At 31.4% G+C, this 16,785-nt stretch overlaps 1 protein-coding gene across 2 annotated transcripts in view; it reads left to right on the top strand.

The window, feature by feature from the left end:
- Nucleotides 1-2,456: 2,456 nt before the first annotated feature.
- LOC145958952 (uncharacterized) overlaps nt 2,457-16,785 on the top strand; it is a 41,689-nt gene continuing 27,360 nt past the window's right edge. The window contains exons 1-3 of one of the 2 annotated variants that reach the window (XM_083076702.1): nt 2,485-3,066; nt 3,177-3,285; nt 12,912-14,730. In XM_083076702.1, the coding sequence (XP_082932828.1) occupies nt 12,924-14,348 (1,425 nt within the window). In that variant the 5' untranslated portion in view covers nt 2,485-3,066; nt 3,177-3,285; nt 12,912-12,923 and the 3' untranslated portion in view covers nt 14,349-14,730. Of the gene's footprint in view, nt 3,067-3,176; nt 3,286-12,911; nt 14,731-16,785 lie in introns of those variants that run through there. The other variant, XM_083076701.1, reaches the window with a different exon arrangement.

The following is a 16,785-nucleotide window of genomic DNA, read 5'->3' as shown; positions in this document are numbered from 1 at the left end:
CTAAACTATTTGCTCGCTAATTAGCAAGGGATTATAGAGGAAATGTTTCCCTCGCTAGTCCCTCGCTAATTAGCGAGCAAATAGCTTGGGTATATCCCTCGCTAAATTCTCTCGCTAATCCGTGAAATTCTTGTAGTGTTTTAGAAATAAAATCAAAATCTCAATTATCATAAGTAGAGGATTCACATTTGTAATTCATAAACACAAATCCAAAACGAAAATTACAAAAGAAGGAAACTAAGATTTTCATAATAGTTCAATGAAAACAATATCCTAAACTAGTCCTAACTAAGCCCGATGTCACATATCCTATCAAAGCATATCCATTGAAGCCTAAGCCTCATCATCAACATCCTCAAGTTGATGATCATCTACAACACAAGGACAATATACATAGAACAAATAGGGGAGTGAGAAATGTCTTACTCAGGTTCAGGTGCAAAAATACAGGTTAGATAGTAACACACACAACAATCATAACAAGCTCAATCCATACACAAACATTATGGCATACATATACACTCATCATACAATAATGCCATAGACTCGACTCATAAATGTATGTATGTGGTGACATACAAAATTTGCACGGATATCATCACTGGCATGTTGATACAGCAATACCTGGGGCACATATATCACTAGTCCTATGGCGCACCTAGAATTTCACATGGATACACTGGTATGTGGCCTCAACGACACACCTAGAATAGCTCATTACACTAGCATGCGACCTAAATAGCACATATGCATATGATACATGTTACACATTCACTGTTCATTGACTCAACATTTCACTTATAACAAATTCTCATATCTTATATCACGTTATCTCATATTATCATGTCATAGGTCACACGTTCACTTTTCACATTTTCACATCATATTTGCATAGCCTCATACAAGGAACTTCTCATAGCCATATACATCAGAATAACACATAAACCATCCTAGGAAATTATCCAACATCATACACATTCAATTCGTAATTCATAACATATGAAGCATAAAGGTCATAGTGATTTCATGCAATTTTTTTTTACAACCAGCCAATTAATATAATATTTCAATCGGTCAAAACACTCCAAATATTATCCAAAACACAAATACATCATCAATTTTACATATAATGCCTTAAAATTCATCCAAAGATCATATCCCTAATTTCATTTCATAGGTTTTTTACATGAACTCACAAAACACTCTAATTCATATCAAAACTTGTCTACTTTCGAAATTAATCACATATTCACATTCAGGAACCATCAAGGAACATAACATAAAACTCAAACATGAAAACAGAAAACATTCAAAAATATCTGTTTTTAAGAGCATGCATCAAGCAAGGGATTAAGTGGTCAATCCGATTACCCCACATATATCTCCACACCCCAAGTGAAATTTCTCACTCCTTCCTTATCTTGATGAGTAGAGGACGAAGCACAAGCGAAATCTGATTAGTCTTTTTCTCCGAGGTCTCCTTGTTCTTCAAAGCCTAAGAGAGAAAAAAGTGAGAGTCAGGAGATGATTTACGTAAAAATGAATTAACTCCCCTTGTAACTTCTCCTAACCACTTCTTCTCAATTAATAAATTAAAAAAATTAATAATAAAATATAATTTAATAACTGTTTAAGATGTGTTTCCTTCATTCTTATAGAACAATTAATATATTTAAAATATATCTTTCACTTTTAATCAAATAATATAAACATTATAAGATAAAATACATTTCATAAAATTACTTTCATAATACTAATTAAAATTATAAATCCTAAAATCATGTGTCGACATATATAAAAATATAATTTATATAATAAATTAAATAATATTCAAATTTTTAAATAAATATATTAAATATCAATATAATTTCTAAAACATAATTTACGAAATATGGAATATTACATATATATCATAGACATCCATCTTGAAACAAATGTAAGATTTCTTTAACTCTCTAGAAGACTTGGTAAAAACATCTAGCTGATTATTAGAATTGACGAATGATTTCTGCTGGAGCATACTTGCTTTGAGAGTGAAATATGAAAAGATTGGTAAATAGTGAGATTTGGGGCAAACAAGTATCGGTGTTTGATTGGTCCATGGGGATAACCCTCTTGACATAAACAAACGTTAGCATAATTTTGACATTTGAATTTGGAAAAACGGAGGGAGCCTCGGAGTGCCTTTTGCAGGTATCTCCTCTCTCACCAGAATATTCGATCGGAACTCTCGTTCGGCCCACCAAATACGAGAAGATTACTAGTGTGCCCTTCAGACAGGTACAGTAACTTCATAAGAATAATAAAAATAAAATATGAAATAATAATGATAGACATCAAATGAAAATCAAAAATAAATCTAATATAAAAATATGGATCAAATTTGAAATGAAAATCTATATAAGGAACATATAAATATCCATCTTGAAACAAATGTAAGATTTCTTTAACGTTATTGGAGATTTGGTAAAAATATTTGCTAACTAATCATTAGAATCGATAAAAGAGGTGAAGATTTCCTCTAAAAGCATACGTGATTTGAGAGTGAAATTTGAAAAGATTGGTAAATAGTGAGATTTGGGGCGAACAAGTATCGGTGTTTGATTGGTCGACGGGGATAACCCAGTTTCGAAGTTCCTAGCAACAGCAAAGCAGTTTTTGACGAAACAACAACGTCTCTCTTGACATAAACAAACGTTAGCATAATTTTGAAATTTGAATTTGGAAAAACCGAGGGAGGCTCTCATGTTGTTGCTAGCAAGTAGCAAACATGGGTCCATCCAGCCCCACAAACCCCCCCTTTAGTATCATTTTAAACAAAATCATACTTTTCTCCACTGTCATAGCCGTTTATCAATAGAGCCTCCATTTTCCACGTCAGCCAAAATTTGAGTTTTTCCCGCCCCAAGCAGAACCAGACAACACAACCTTATATTATAAATCCAAACGACATGACATCATAATCACTCACACACATTTCATCTCAACTTCTTTGTGATCCACGCAATTCAGAGTCAGATATGGAAGAACCCGTCATGGAAAAACCCTCCTCTGCTGCTTCCGCAGGTATACATTCTCATAGTCATATCCAACTTTCTATATATTTATATATTTTTTCATAGTATATAGTATATCACATTAACAATTTAAGTGGGTTGTGTTCTGTTATGCATCAGGGAACACCGCCAGACCCAGGCTTCAGAAGTACGCGCTCCGCTCTGTCACTAAATCCAAGGAAGAGAAGTCAGATACACCCAATTGCTCCAATCTTTCCCAAACCAAGAGGTAATTGCCTTGGTGTCAAAATGCATTCCTGGTAATAGTGTTTTCACTTCATCACTTACTAAAATTAGAGTGTTTATAAAAAAGTGGATTATGGAATTACAACTGCTATACTTTACAGAGTAAAAATACATTTAAGTTTATACTTTATTATGATCTATCTCATTAGTAGATGCTGGATTTCCAACTTATGTAAAATTTGTATAATTGTTTTTTATAACAGCATTTAATCACAAATTGATATATATAATAATTATGTAGACTTTTACTATAACTACTTAAATATTATATCTATGCTTTATGATTTTTTAACAATATAAATATTTAGTTGAAATCTATTAATTAAAATTAACAAAATTTTATTAGTCTTTCTTTATTTAATCAGTTTCATTCTTGATTATATTTTAATTTTGAATGAATTTAAACTAATAATAATAATCTATACCTATTATAAAAGGAATAAATTTTAGTAACCATTCTTTTCGTCTCCATTTTTGTACTGGACACTATTATCCTTAAATTTAACAAAAAAATTTCAGATTTTTTAAGATTAGCTTTAACTAAAATAGTTTCATTTTTAGGTGAGGACCTTAAAGCTTTATAATTAAAATCAATTTTGGTTACCTTATAATAAATTCTAAAAATTATCTGTATTGGTCATGATTTGATGGCATCCTTACTAGCATTGGTAGAGAGATGATGACCAATGTGAAGGAAGTCTTGACTCCTTGGATTAAATTCTTTAAGATTGACGTCTTTGATGGAGGAAATGATGAAAATGGTGGTTGGATAAAAGGTGTTTGATGAAAGGCTTGAGAAGACACTATAGGGTTTGGCTCACTCCATGGATGATGAAGGCCACTTCCAAGGTTTCTCTCAAGGTGAAGATAGGTAGGGTTTGACCAAATATTAGCCAAGATAAGGAAAGTATTAAGGCACAAGGCTCACTCAATATTATAAATTTCAAAGTATTTACAAGGAGGCTAGCCTAGGGTATTTATAGAAGGGAGAATGCATTTAGGGTTACATTTGAGAGTGCATGGCCAAGTAATACAAGCCAAATGCACTTCAAATGAAACCTAAATTAACCCTAGATGCTACTTGGTGACCAATGATGGAATCTTTGGGTTTGGTTAAGCTACATCTAGGTTCATGATAAGACTATGCAACCTAGGTGCCCTCCACTTGGGGCCTAAGCCTTGCCAAGTCCAAGAATAAATCCAATGCCACCAAAAAACATGTCTAGGCCTAGTTTCCAACCTTAATAAAATACCCTAACTATAAATTAAAATCCTATAATCTAAGGCACCCCATAATTCAAGGATAAAATAGGAAATACAAGTAAAAATAAATCCTATGACTAAGACACCCCAAAATACAAGGGTAAAATAGGAAATATAAAATAAATCCTATGTCTAAGGTACCCAAAATACAAGGGTAAAATAGGAAATTAAAGACAAGGATAAAATAGGAATAATAAATTTAATGCTAACAAGGCTTAGGAGAATGATTAATAGTCATAAGAAGCATGTCTCTATGGGTATTAGCTTCTCTATCTTCTTCCAATCTCCTAGCCATGGACCTAGTGATGAGTCCTACATAAAACTCCAAGGATGGTCCTCCATCATGATTCTTCATCTAATATCTCATCTGGAGTTTTAATGTATAATTTTAACGCATTATTGGTTTTTTCATTTCTTATGTTCACTAAAAAATTTGGATAACAATTAAAAAATGCAGGGTCATCATGAAAATTTCTTTCTAATATTGCTATTATTGAATCGAAAAATTGTTTCATCCTAAGGTCTAAGTAACAATAAGATACGACTATTAAATCCTAACCTATAATTAGGTTTTGCTGCTACTTGAATTAAGAATACAACACTACTAGAAAAATTAAAATTAGAGAGGGAACAAAATCCGTCACTAAATATTATAAAATTCGTCACAAAACAAATTAGTGACGGAATTTGTGACTAAACTGATTCCGTCACAAAAATTGGTGTCACAAAATATTTAGTGACGGATAATTTCAGTCTATCACAATCAGTGACGGAATTAAGGCATCACAAATTCCGTCACTAATTTCTAATATTAAATGTTCATAAATTAATAAAATTTCGTCACAAATTGTGACGAACTTAGTAAGAGACTCTTTTCCGTCACAAATTTGTGACGTATTAAATCCGTCACAAATTTGTGAGGGATTAAATCTATAACAAATTTGTGATGAAATTTGTGCCTCTTATTAACACCACAAGTTGAGAGGGATGTTGGCCTCTCAAGAGGGGTGTATTTCACAATATTTCACTTTTTTATCGTGTTTTATCTTTAATTGCACAATTTCTAGAAAACTTCCCAGAAGGTCACCCATCCCTATATTACTCCAAGTCAAGCACGCTTAACTGTGAAGTTCTGATGAGATAAGCTATCAAAATGTATATGCATGTTGTTAGTATAACTTGTATAAATTAATTCATTTAATTAATCCTCAACTATACAATCTCATACTTGTACTATAATAATAATATATAATAATTTTATATTACAAATAATAATAATAATAATAATAATAATAATAATATATTTAATTAATCTTTATTTATATATACTTACTTTTATAATTAACAATATACTTATTTCTATTTAAAATTATAATTTAGATGATTTATTTTTATAATTCATAATGATAATATAATTTATAAAATTATAAGTATTTATTTATCACATACTTATAAATTAAATTTTAACATTTTAAATAAATTATTAAATAATTTAATATATTTATTTATCTTAAATCAATGATATAAAATTTAAAAAATGTATTTATCCTTGTTTTATTTTCTAATTATCAACCATTAATAAAATACTAACTTAAAATCTTATCTAATTATATCATAATATTTTCACATCAAATTTAAAACCAGATATTAGTTATACAGGAATATTATGATGATATAGTAAATTCCCAGTAAGATTTTAGTTAAATAATTTAAAATAATTAATGTTTCAATTATATTGTTAATTAGGAAATAATTAATGTTAAAGCTAATTATTTTTTTCTATATTAATTATTAGTAAAATTTAACAACTTTTAATTTAATAATTGGATCAATGAAATTCAACACACACCATGAGTTATTGAGTGGAATTACTTTACCAAGAGTTATTTCGTAAATTATTTGATTCCTTCACTCTCTTTCTCTCTCTCTCTCTCTATCTCTCTCTCACAAAGAGAGAGGAGGATTATACCAATACTGGTGTAACTTTTACTAAGTATTACACATTACTCAATATCTTTATATTAAATGTGAATTTTGTAAATTCAACCATTAGATTACTATAAAAATATAATAATATGAAACAATTATATTACGAATAATAATAATAATATATTTAATTAATCTTTATTTATATATACTTACTTTTATAATTAACAATCTACTTATTTCTATTTAAAATTATAATTTAAATTATATTTTTAATAATTTATAATGATAATATAATTTATAAAATTATAAATATTTATTTATTACATACTTATAAATTAAATTTTAACATTTTAAATAAATTATTAAATAATTTAATATATTTATTTATCTTAAATCAAAGATATAAAATTTAAAAAATGTATTTATCCTTGTTTTATTTTCTAATTATCAACCATTAATAAAATACTAACTTAAAATCTTATCTAATTATATCATAATATTTTCGCATCAAATTTAAAATCAGATATTAGTTATACAAAAATTTTAAGATCATATAGTAAATTGTCAATAAGATTTTAGTTAAATAATTTAAAATAATTAATGTTTCAATTATATTGTTAATTAGCAAATAATTTATTTCAAAGCTAATTATTTTTTTTCTATATTAATTATTAGTAAAACTTAATAACTTTTAATTTAACAATTGGATCGATGAAATTCACACACGTCATGATTTATTGAGCGGAATAACTTTACCAAGAGTTATTTTTTAAATTATTTGATTCCTCCACTCTCTCTTTATCTCTCTATCTCCCTCTCTCTCAGAGAGAGAGAGGAGGGATATGCTAACACCGGTGTAACTTTTATTAAGTATTACACATCGCTTAATAACTTTTTATTAAATGTGAATTTTGTAAATTCAACTGTTAGATTACTATAAAAATATAATAATATATAATAATGGTATCAGAGCGGTTACGTTCTGGCCACTAAAAGAGATCTAGAGACTCTTATAGAGAATCTAGATAGCGTTAACAAAACCCAAAATATTATCCTTTCTAGGATAAGACTTTTGGAGGACAAGATAGATCAGGTTTTTGAAATCCTGAAAACAAAAACTCATCCAATAAACGGAGATTTAGAAAAAATCTCTAAACAACTTTCTAAGCTCAGTCTTGGAACTAATACTTCTACCATTACCAGTTCTAACAAATATATTCTAGCCAAGCCTAGAAAATGACAAACAGAACTCAAACACAAACCCTTCCTTTTACAGGAACCTCACAAACCCTTACAGGACATACTCCCATAGGAGAATCAATAAATAGACAACCTGGAATCTTAGATAGATTTCTTAGAAGAACAAATTCAAACACACGCCAGCTAGAAGAGATAGTTGACATACAATCCAATATAGATATTGGGACAAATTCTAGGATAGATTCTCTAAATCCTAGACAACTATACAATCTAAATTGGCTCAGTTCAGACAGAACTAGTCTTTATAGATACTGTTGTTTAGATGACTTTCATTTACCCGACGACCAACATGAGATTATTAGATTAATCTTTGAACCAGTTGGTAGACAGCTTCTAAGTACCCAGAGGAGATATGTTCACTTAGGACTTATCACTATAGGGATTAGAACCCTAACCAGATCCTTTGTAGGAGCCAAAGCTTTCCTTGTCCTTTTTGACCGAAGGTTTAGGGATAACAATTCCCAGGCCATAATAGGGATAGTTGAAGTTGACCTCAACCAACCTGTTTCCCTTATATACATAGCTCCTAACTTTACAATGAATCTTGCAGATTTTATTCAAAATATAAATCTGGAAGTACAAACAAGAGGTTTTGGAGAAAATTTTGAAGGAAATAATCTCCACTTAGATATAACCTTTATAGGAAGAATAAGCGATCATATATCTCCCAGATATAGGATCAATACAAATCCATTAATTACCTCTCTAGGATCAAATGGAATACAATTTCTTCCACCACAAATCTTTGAATCTAGAAGAAACCAAGGAATTGAATGTCAAACCCATCTTAATTCCGGATCCACTAGAACTGCTATTACAGCACCACAAACAGCCATCATGACAAACCGAAGAAACAGCCTTTCTATTAGGTTTGCAGATTATGATGACATAATTGAACATAATCCCGAAGAAGAAGAAGAACCCCCTAGAAATTCTTTCATGAATTTATGGACAGGATATTCTCATATTCCGGATTACACCCAAAACAAAGAAGAGAGTTCCTTAGGGAAAAGCCGACTCTCAAAAAAACTGCTCCTTGCAGTAGAAAAATGGGAAAAACAAAAGGAAGTTGTTTCCCAAAGTTATAAAAATGAAATCTTTGATTCTGAAGATGAGGAAGATGATTTTATTTTTAGACAAAGACTTTTCTCACAACTTAGTGAAGAATGAGAAGAAGAACAAATTATCCTCAAAGAAATCGAGGAAGATTCTGATCTAGAGAACTGGTTGGAAAATGATAAAAATTTCAAAAATAAATTAGTTTTTGAAAAAGAAGAAACTAATTCTGTAGTTTCTGAACCAGTTTCCGAAATCCAATCTTACAAAGGTTTAATGGGAGATAGTTACAATGGTAGTAGTGTTACAAACCAAATCCACCATTTTGACTACAGCACCGAAGACTACAATCTAGGATTTATCCCTAGAGAACAAATAGTTACTCCTACAGATTTCTCCATAGGAGATAACATAAAATCAAAAGGGAAAAGATTGCCTATAGAACCCAATTTTATTATGCCATCTCTTCTCTTAAACATAGGAAGTGTTCACCCCCAACTCTTACCTAGTTACATGGAATAGTGGACTTCAGCTGTTATAAGAGATTATAGGATTCATCATGAAAATCATGTTTCCAATAGTCAAGATATGATTGCCCGAGCAGAAACTTATCCTGGAGATATAGCTAGAGCTTGTTGGGAATCATTCAAACAAACTTTTCCTGACCAGGTCAAAACCAATTTGATCGACCCAGGACCAAACATTTACAATTTTTGTAGTGTTATACAAAGAATCTTTACAGCCCAGTCTGTAAACGACGGTAACACAATTAGACAAAGAATTTATCTAGGAAATCTCGAAAGACTTTCCATAAGTTACTTTGGAAAAATAAAAGAATTTACCCAAGATTATCTAATGTATGCTTCCATAGCTGGAGGTTTTACATATAAAAATTTAGGAGAAAAACTATTCCTAAAACTTCCTGGTAAATTAGGTCAAAAAATTAGAGATAGCTGGAAAGATGATCAGGTAGATCCTGTTATGAATAACCTAGCTGTCAGGATACAACACATCATGAAAGTGATGGAAGATACCTGCACAAATATTGCCATTAACAAACAGATAAAAATGGCAGACACTGATATCTGCAAACAGATATACACACCCCAACAATACCACAAAGAGGCCAGAAGAAGGAAACCTCAACAAAGGTATTCCCCTACCCCTAGAACAACCAACTCTAGGAAGAAACAACAAACTCGTAGGTACTCTATTAGAGCATCTAGTGCTAGAAAACCTACCTTGAATAAAGACAGACATGTTAGAAAGATAAAAAACAACAAAACATATACTAAGCAACTAGAGTGTTTTGCTTGTCACCAGGCTGGTCATTATTCCCGTGACTGTCCTAACAAAGCTAATCTCTTCACTAGAGATGTTGAACTAATAAAAAGTTGCAGGATGAACCTCATCCCCGTAGATGAAACAATTTCTATAGATTCTGAAATATACTCAGTAGTTAGCTGGTCTGACTATATTTCAGAAGAAGATGAGAACAATAAAGATTACAAAATTATAAATGATTTTACAAAAAATGAGTATAATCATTTATATCCTTCCATAAATGAAAAATACAACAAATATGGCGAAATTCTTGATGATCTAGGATATAGTCTGATGAATATCAATGAAGAACAAAATATTTGTAACCATGAAATACAATTTTTTGCAGGTCCAGAACACATTGAGTGTTACCATTGCAAAAGATTTTTTCATAAAACTTTAAGGGCACACTGCCCTCTGTGTTACAAAAATCTTTGTAAAACTTGTTTAGAAGTTTTTCATAAAATAAAATTTCCTGAGAATGATAATAAGGAAACAAACAATTTAGACAACAAATTGATCAATAATCGCTTATCTGTTTTAGAAACTAGACTAAACCAGATCGAAAAAACAGTTGATTTTCTTTATGAAAATTATGAAAACCAAAACAAAATTTCTCATTATGAAGAAGGCCAAACTTGTGGCTTGATGGCTTTACAAAACAAAGATTGTATACCAATCATTTGTAATAAAAACCCTAACACTAGTCTTCATATTTTACTAAAAATCAATTTTCCAAAAATTGATAAACAAGACAAAACTGAAATGGTTATCCAAGCCCTTGTTGATACAGGAGCATGTTTTACATGTTTATGCGAAAGTATTGTTCCAAAACAAAATGTTTTTCAAAGTGAAAAAAACTACAAAGACAAGAACAATGTCTGGAGATATCATCATCAATAATAAAGAAACAAAGAATTTCACATTTCAGCTTTCTACAAATTGTGATATTTTTGGTTGAAAAATATTTATGACAAAAGCAGACGTTATTAATCTTCGCCCTGCTAATGAAAAAATGATTTTAGGCCTTGATTTTATAATCGCAAAAAATAGGTCTATAACAATAACAAAAGATTACTTGATTATTTCTAATCAAGCACAAATGTCACCGATCTTAGATGAACTTTCATCAGAGTTGCGAACTGAGCGTGGTGATACCCCTCAAAAAACTACTGAATGTCTTTGTGAAATTTCAGGAAGTTGTAAAATAAAAGAAGCCGAACAAATGATAGCTGATAACTACAAAAACTCTGAATTTTCTGAAGAAATTGATAATTCTTATGAGTTGGCTTTAATAAATCTAGATATTGATTGTTATAACTGCATTAGAATTAATAAGGTTATAACATTTGATAACATACAACAAATCATTGACAGGTTAAACAAATCCAGTATAATAGGAGAAGATCCTACAAAGTATTGGGAAAAAGACCCTGTTATTTGCAATCTTGATATAATAAACCCTGATCTTATCATCAAAACAAAAGATATTCCTTACGGGAATTTCGAACAAGATGAATGTAGGTCTCATATAAAAGCCTTATTAGATCTGAAAGTTATTGTACCCAGTACAAGCCCTCATAGGAGTCCGACTTTTATAGTAAACAAACACTCCGAACAAAAAAGAGGTAAGACTAGAATGGTATACAACTATAAACGTCTAAATGATAATACTCATATAGATGGTTATACTATACCCTCAAAAGAAGTCTTGATAAATAGAATTCAGAAAGAAAAATGGTTTTCTAAGTTCGACTTGAAATCAGGATTTCATCAAGTTAAGATGCATCCTGACTCTATAAAATGGACTGCATTTTCTTGTTCTGAGGGACTTTTCGAATGGAAAGTCATGCCTTTCGGACTAAAAAATGCACCACAAATTTTCCAAAGAAAAATGGATAATATTTTTGGAGAATATAAAAATTTTACTTGTACATATATAGATGATGTACTAGTATTTTCCAAAACAAAAGAAGAACATTTTCTTCACTTGAAACAAGTATTACACCTTTTTGAAAAATTTGGTTTAATTATTTCAAAATCTAAAATGGAAATATGTAAGACTCATATCTCCTTTTTAGGAACAGAAATTGGGAATGGTAAAATAAAACTCCAACCCCACATCTCACAAAAAATTCTTGCTTTTCCCGATAAAATGGAAGATGTGAAAACTCTCCGAGCATTTTTGGGATTACTTAACTATGCAAGAAATTTTATAAAAGATCTAGGAAAATTTACTGCCCCTTTATATAATAAAACAAGTTTAACCGGACAAAGGAATTTTAATTATGAAGATATAAAGTTGGTTAAGCGGATAAAAGAAATGGTAAAAACCCTCCCTTCTTTATCCTTACCTCTCGATTCAGACTACCTAGTAGTTGAATGTGATGGTTGCGAAATGGGATGGGGTGGTATTCTCAAAAAAGAAAAAGAACAAATTTGAAAATATTTCTGAAGAACAAATATGTAGATATGCTTCTGGGAAATATCATACAAAACCACAAATATATTCTACCTCAACAAATTACGAGGTGAATGCTGTCATCAATAGTCTAAAATATTTTGAACTATTTTTGATAAATAAAAAAGAAATTACCATTAGAACTGACCGTGAAGCAATTGTGGCTTATGGTAATTCACAAATAAATTCTGATAAAAAACCTCATAAAAGATGACTTTTATTCCAAGAGTTTATCTATCATAATGGGGTAAAAATAAATTTTGAACACATCAAAGGAATAAAAAACATTGCTGCTGACATTCTTTCTCGTTTTGCAGGAATGGTAGACAATGAAACCATCTAAGGTTTCATACCCTGGCGTGCGACAAAAAATGAAGTTTGGTAACCAAGAGTTGCCAATACTAACAAATGAATTTCTCTACCCTGGTAGGGAAAATACAAATGAAAAATTCAATTGTATAATTGATAACATTTGGAATATCCCCAGATGTACTGAAACAAATGAACAACTAATTTGTTCAATTAAAAAAGGCATCATTTGTGCCCTGTATAAATTTTGTATAACAGACAACCAAGGAGTTCCACTCCTAAACAAAGCCTCTCCGTCAGGAAAAGGATATACATTTTTTGTCTTGTTATCTGGCCCCTACAAGGGTGTCTATACAAATTTTACCGACTTGTGCACTGCCAAGGAAGGTTTACAAAATCCTCGTTACAAAGGCTTTTACTCTCGAGAAGAGGCAGAAAAGGCTTTGGAACTAGACATCACTGATTTGACAAAAATAAAAAAGGCTCTAAATCCAGAACTTGAAATAAATGTCATTCATGCAAGTTTGCGAAAACCTCAGCCAAATTCGTTTAAGGAGGTTGTGAGACAAAACCCCAATTCTCCTCAAGAATTGAACCTGAAGAAGTTTTTGGTTTTACAAAATTTTTTATTAAAAGAACACAGAGATCCTCACTCTGTTACAGGTTTATATGTAGCCGTTAAGAGTTACTTCAACCAAAGGTTCGCCTGTATAGAAGAATCTCCCATATGCAAGGAAATCAAAAATGGAAGATGTCCTTGTAAAATCAAGTTTTTGTTCAGAAAGGCAAAACTTGATCTAGAAAACTTCAGGCCCGTCATCTTCGAAGACTTGCCTATAAACATTAAAACATTACTGGACTATGGATGTTTGGATTCTGTTCTCATCCATCCCACCGAAAAGTTCGATGGTTTCGACCCTTCAATCAATGAAGCCATTAACTCAATACAAGAAATCTTCATGTGCCACTTTACTGTGAAGATTGTTACTTGTCCAAGTAATTTTTCAACAAATCAGTATCCAACTCATGTAATGAAGCTGCTTACTGAAGGACACAAAGAATATCCAGGAGTTTTATACCATGATGGGTATGAATCGTGGGATGTTCAAGGCAATTCACATTATCAGTATTGCTTATACAGAGCTCAAATAATGGGATACAATTGGTTCTTCTCAACCACTAATGAAGAAGAATTCAACCTGATTAAAGAGTCTCACAACACAAAGTTGTTCCTCCCTGGAGAAAACGGAAAGTTCTTTATCCCTTTCCCAACAGAAAACAACAACAAACTTGTGCAATTTTTCCAAAGGGAAAAAAGACACAAAGAAATCTATGAAGATGGTGGATTTTTTGGGCAACAAACACCTACGGACACACAATCTATGGCCGGATCTTCTGAAATGCAAGATGTCGGAGAAGACGAAGAAATTCTAGTCTCTAAATGAGAACTACGATAAAGTTGGACAGAAAAACATTGGAATACAGTTGTCCCAGCAAAGAACAAAACCTTATCTTCAGAGAATCTACTTTAGATAAGTTCTATCTGTAATTTATGCTTTTTGTCTATTCAAATACCCTGTGACACAGTAAATGTATGGAAAACCTGACCATACTTGACTAAAGGGGTACTTGAGTCTTTTTTCTTCTTTTGTCTTTTAGTAATATGTTTTATCTATATAAGGACTCTCTCCATCAGAGAAAAACAGAGACGACTAAGAAAACCCAAGAGAAAACCTCTGATAAGTGTGTAGAGAGAATTTGCAAGTTTCCTTTCCAGTTTGTAATTTCCTCTTTCATCAATAAAGCTTTGTAAGTATTTGTCTTTAAGATGGTAGGCTAAAACCATCATTGGTAGTTCTTAGAATGCCTTAGTTATTTTCTTTAACATATGCGAATATGATTTAGAACTCTGAACTCTTTTGTGAAAACCTGAGATTTGTAAGCCTGAGAAATCAGGTGTGCCCTTGATATCTGTTTGAAAGAATAAGAAAATTTTTTTTAAGGAATTTGTCTAGAGGGTAAGCTGAGGCCATTGTAAGACCCTTGGTGTGGGCTGTTGGTAAGTCCTCAAAGTTCCCAGAAGATCCAGAAAATTATTATTAAGATAATTCTTTTTCTCTCAAAACTTTCATAATCTCAAATTCACACATAAATGAGTTCTGGTTGTTCATCATATTTTATATTGTTAAAAATTATAACTTATTATGCATTTCTAAGAACTATCATATATCTCTTATTGTCTTCCGCTCTATCTGCTCTGAGTTTTATTTAAGGCTTGTTTGGCTTGTTTAAAAATCCCTAACTAGGAGGCTCTGCCACCTTTACTGGGGTATTGCAATTTTATGATATTGTATTATAGGAATGGGCATGTTTGGATTTATTTATGTGAACATCCTTTTTCCCATATTCATGTAAAATTTTGTATACATTCAGTTTCTATTTCCGTACCAGTTATTTATAGCTTTTATCTTTTATAAAAAAAAAAAAAAAAGCCCTTGGGCTTCTTTTCAACTAAACTTTTACTGGTACCAGTTTTTGCTGGTATCAGAGCGGTTACGTTCTGGCCACTAAGAGAGATCTAGAGACTCTTATAGAGAATCTAGATAGCGTTAACAAAACCCAAAATATTATCCTTTCTAGGATAAGACTTTTGGAGGACAAGATAGATCAGGTTTTTGAAATCCTAAAAACAAAAACTCATCCAATAAACGGAGATTTAGAAAAAATCTCTAAACAACTTTCTAAGCTCAGTCTTGGAACTAATACTTCTACCATTACCAGTTCTAACAAATATATTCTAGCCAAGCCTAGAAAATGACAAACAGAACTCAAACACAAACCCTTCCTTTTACAGGAACCTCACAAACCCTTACAGGACATACTCCCATAGGAGAATCAATAAATAGACAACCTGGAATCTTAGATAGATTTCTTAGAAGAACAAATTCAAACACACGCCAGCTAGAAGAGATAGTTGACATACAATCCAATATAGATATTGGGACAAATTCTAAGATAGATTCTTTAAATCCTAGACAACTATACAATCTAAATTGGCTCAGTTCAGACAGAACTAGTCTTTATAGATACCGTCGTTTAGATGACTTTCATTTACCCGACGACCAACATGAGATTATTAGATTAATCTTTGAACCAGTTGGTAGACAGCTTCTAAGTACCCAGAGGAGATATGTTCACTTAGGACTTATCACTATAGGGATTAGAACCCTAACCAGATCCTTTGTAGGAGCCAAAGTTTTCCTTGTCCTTTTTGACCGAAGGTTTAGGGATAACAATTCCCAGGCCATAATAGGGATAGTTGAAGTTGACCTCAACCAACCTGTTTCCCTTATATACATAGCTCCTAACTTTACAATGAATCTTGCAGATTTTATTCAAAATATAAATCTGGAAGTACAAACAAGAGGTTTTGGAGAAAATTTTGAAGGAAATAATCTCCACTTAGATATAACCTTTATAGGAAGAATAAGCGATCATATATCTCCCAGATATAGGATCAATACAAATCCATTAATTACCTCTCTAGGATCAAATGGAATACAATTTCTTCCACCACAAATCTTTGAATCTAGAAGAAACCAAGGAATTGAATGTCAAACCCATCTTAATTCCGGATCCACTAGAACTATTATTACAGCACCACAAACAGCCATCATGACAAACCGAAGAAACAGCCTTTCTATTAGGTTTGTAGATTATGATGACATAGTTGAACATAATCCCGAAGAAGAAGAAGAACCCTAAACCCTAAAACCATCATTGGTAGTTCTTAGAATGCCTTAGTTATTTTTTTTAACATATGCGAATATGATTTAGAACTCTGAACTCTTTTGTGAAAACCTGGGATTTGTAAGCCTGAGA

Source organism: Cajanus cajan, chromosome 6 (assembly GCF_000230855.2).
Source record: "Cajanus cajan strain Asha chromosome 6, NIPB_CcT2T_4, whole genome shotgun sequence".
In the NCBI taxonomy this organism is placed as follows: Eukaryota; Viridiplantae; Streptophyta; class Magnoliopsida; order Fabales; family Fabaceae; genus Cajanus; species Cajanus cajan.
Note: the sequence above shows the minus strand (reverse complement) of the source record. Positions and strands in the feature narration are given on the sequence as shown.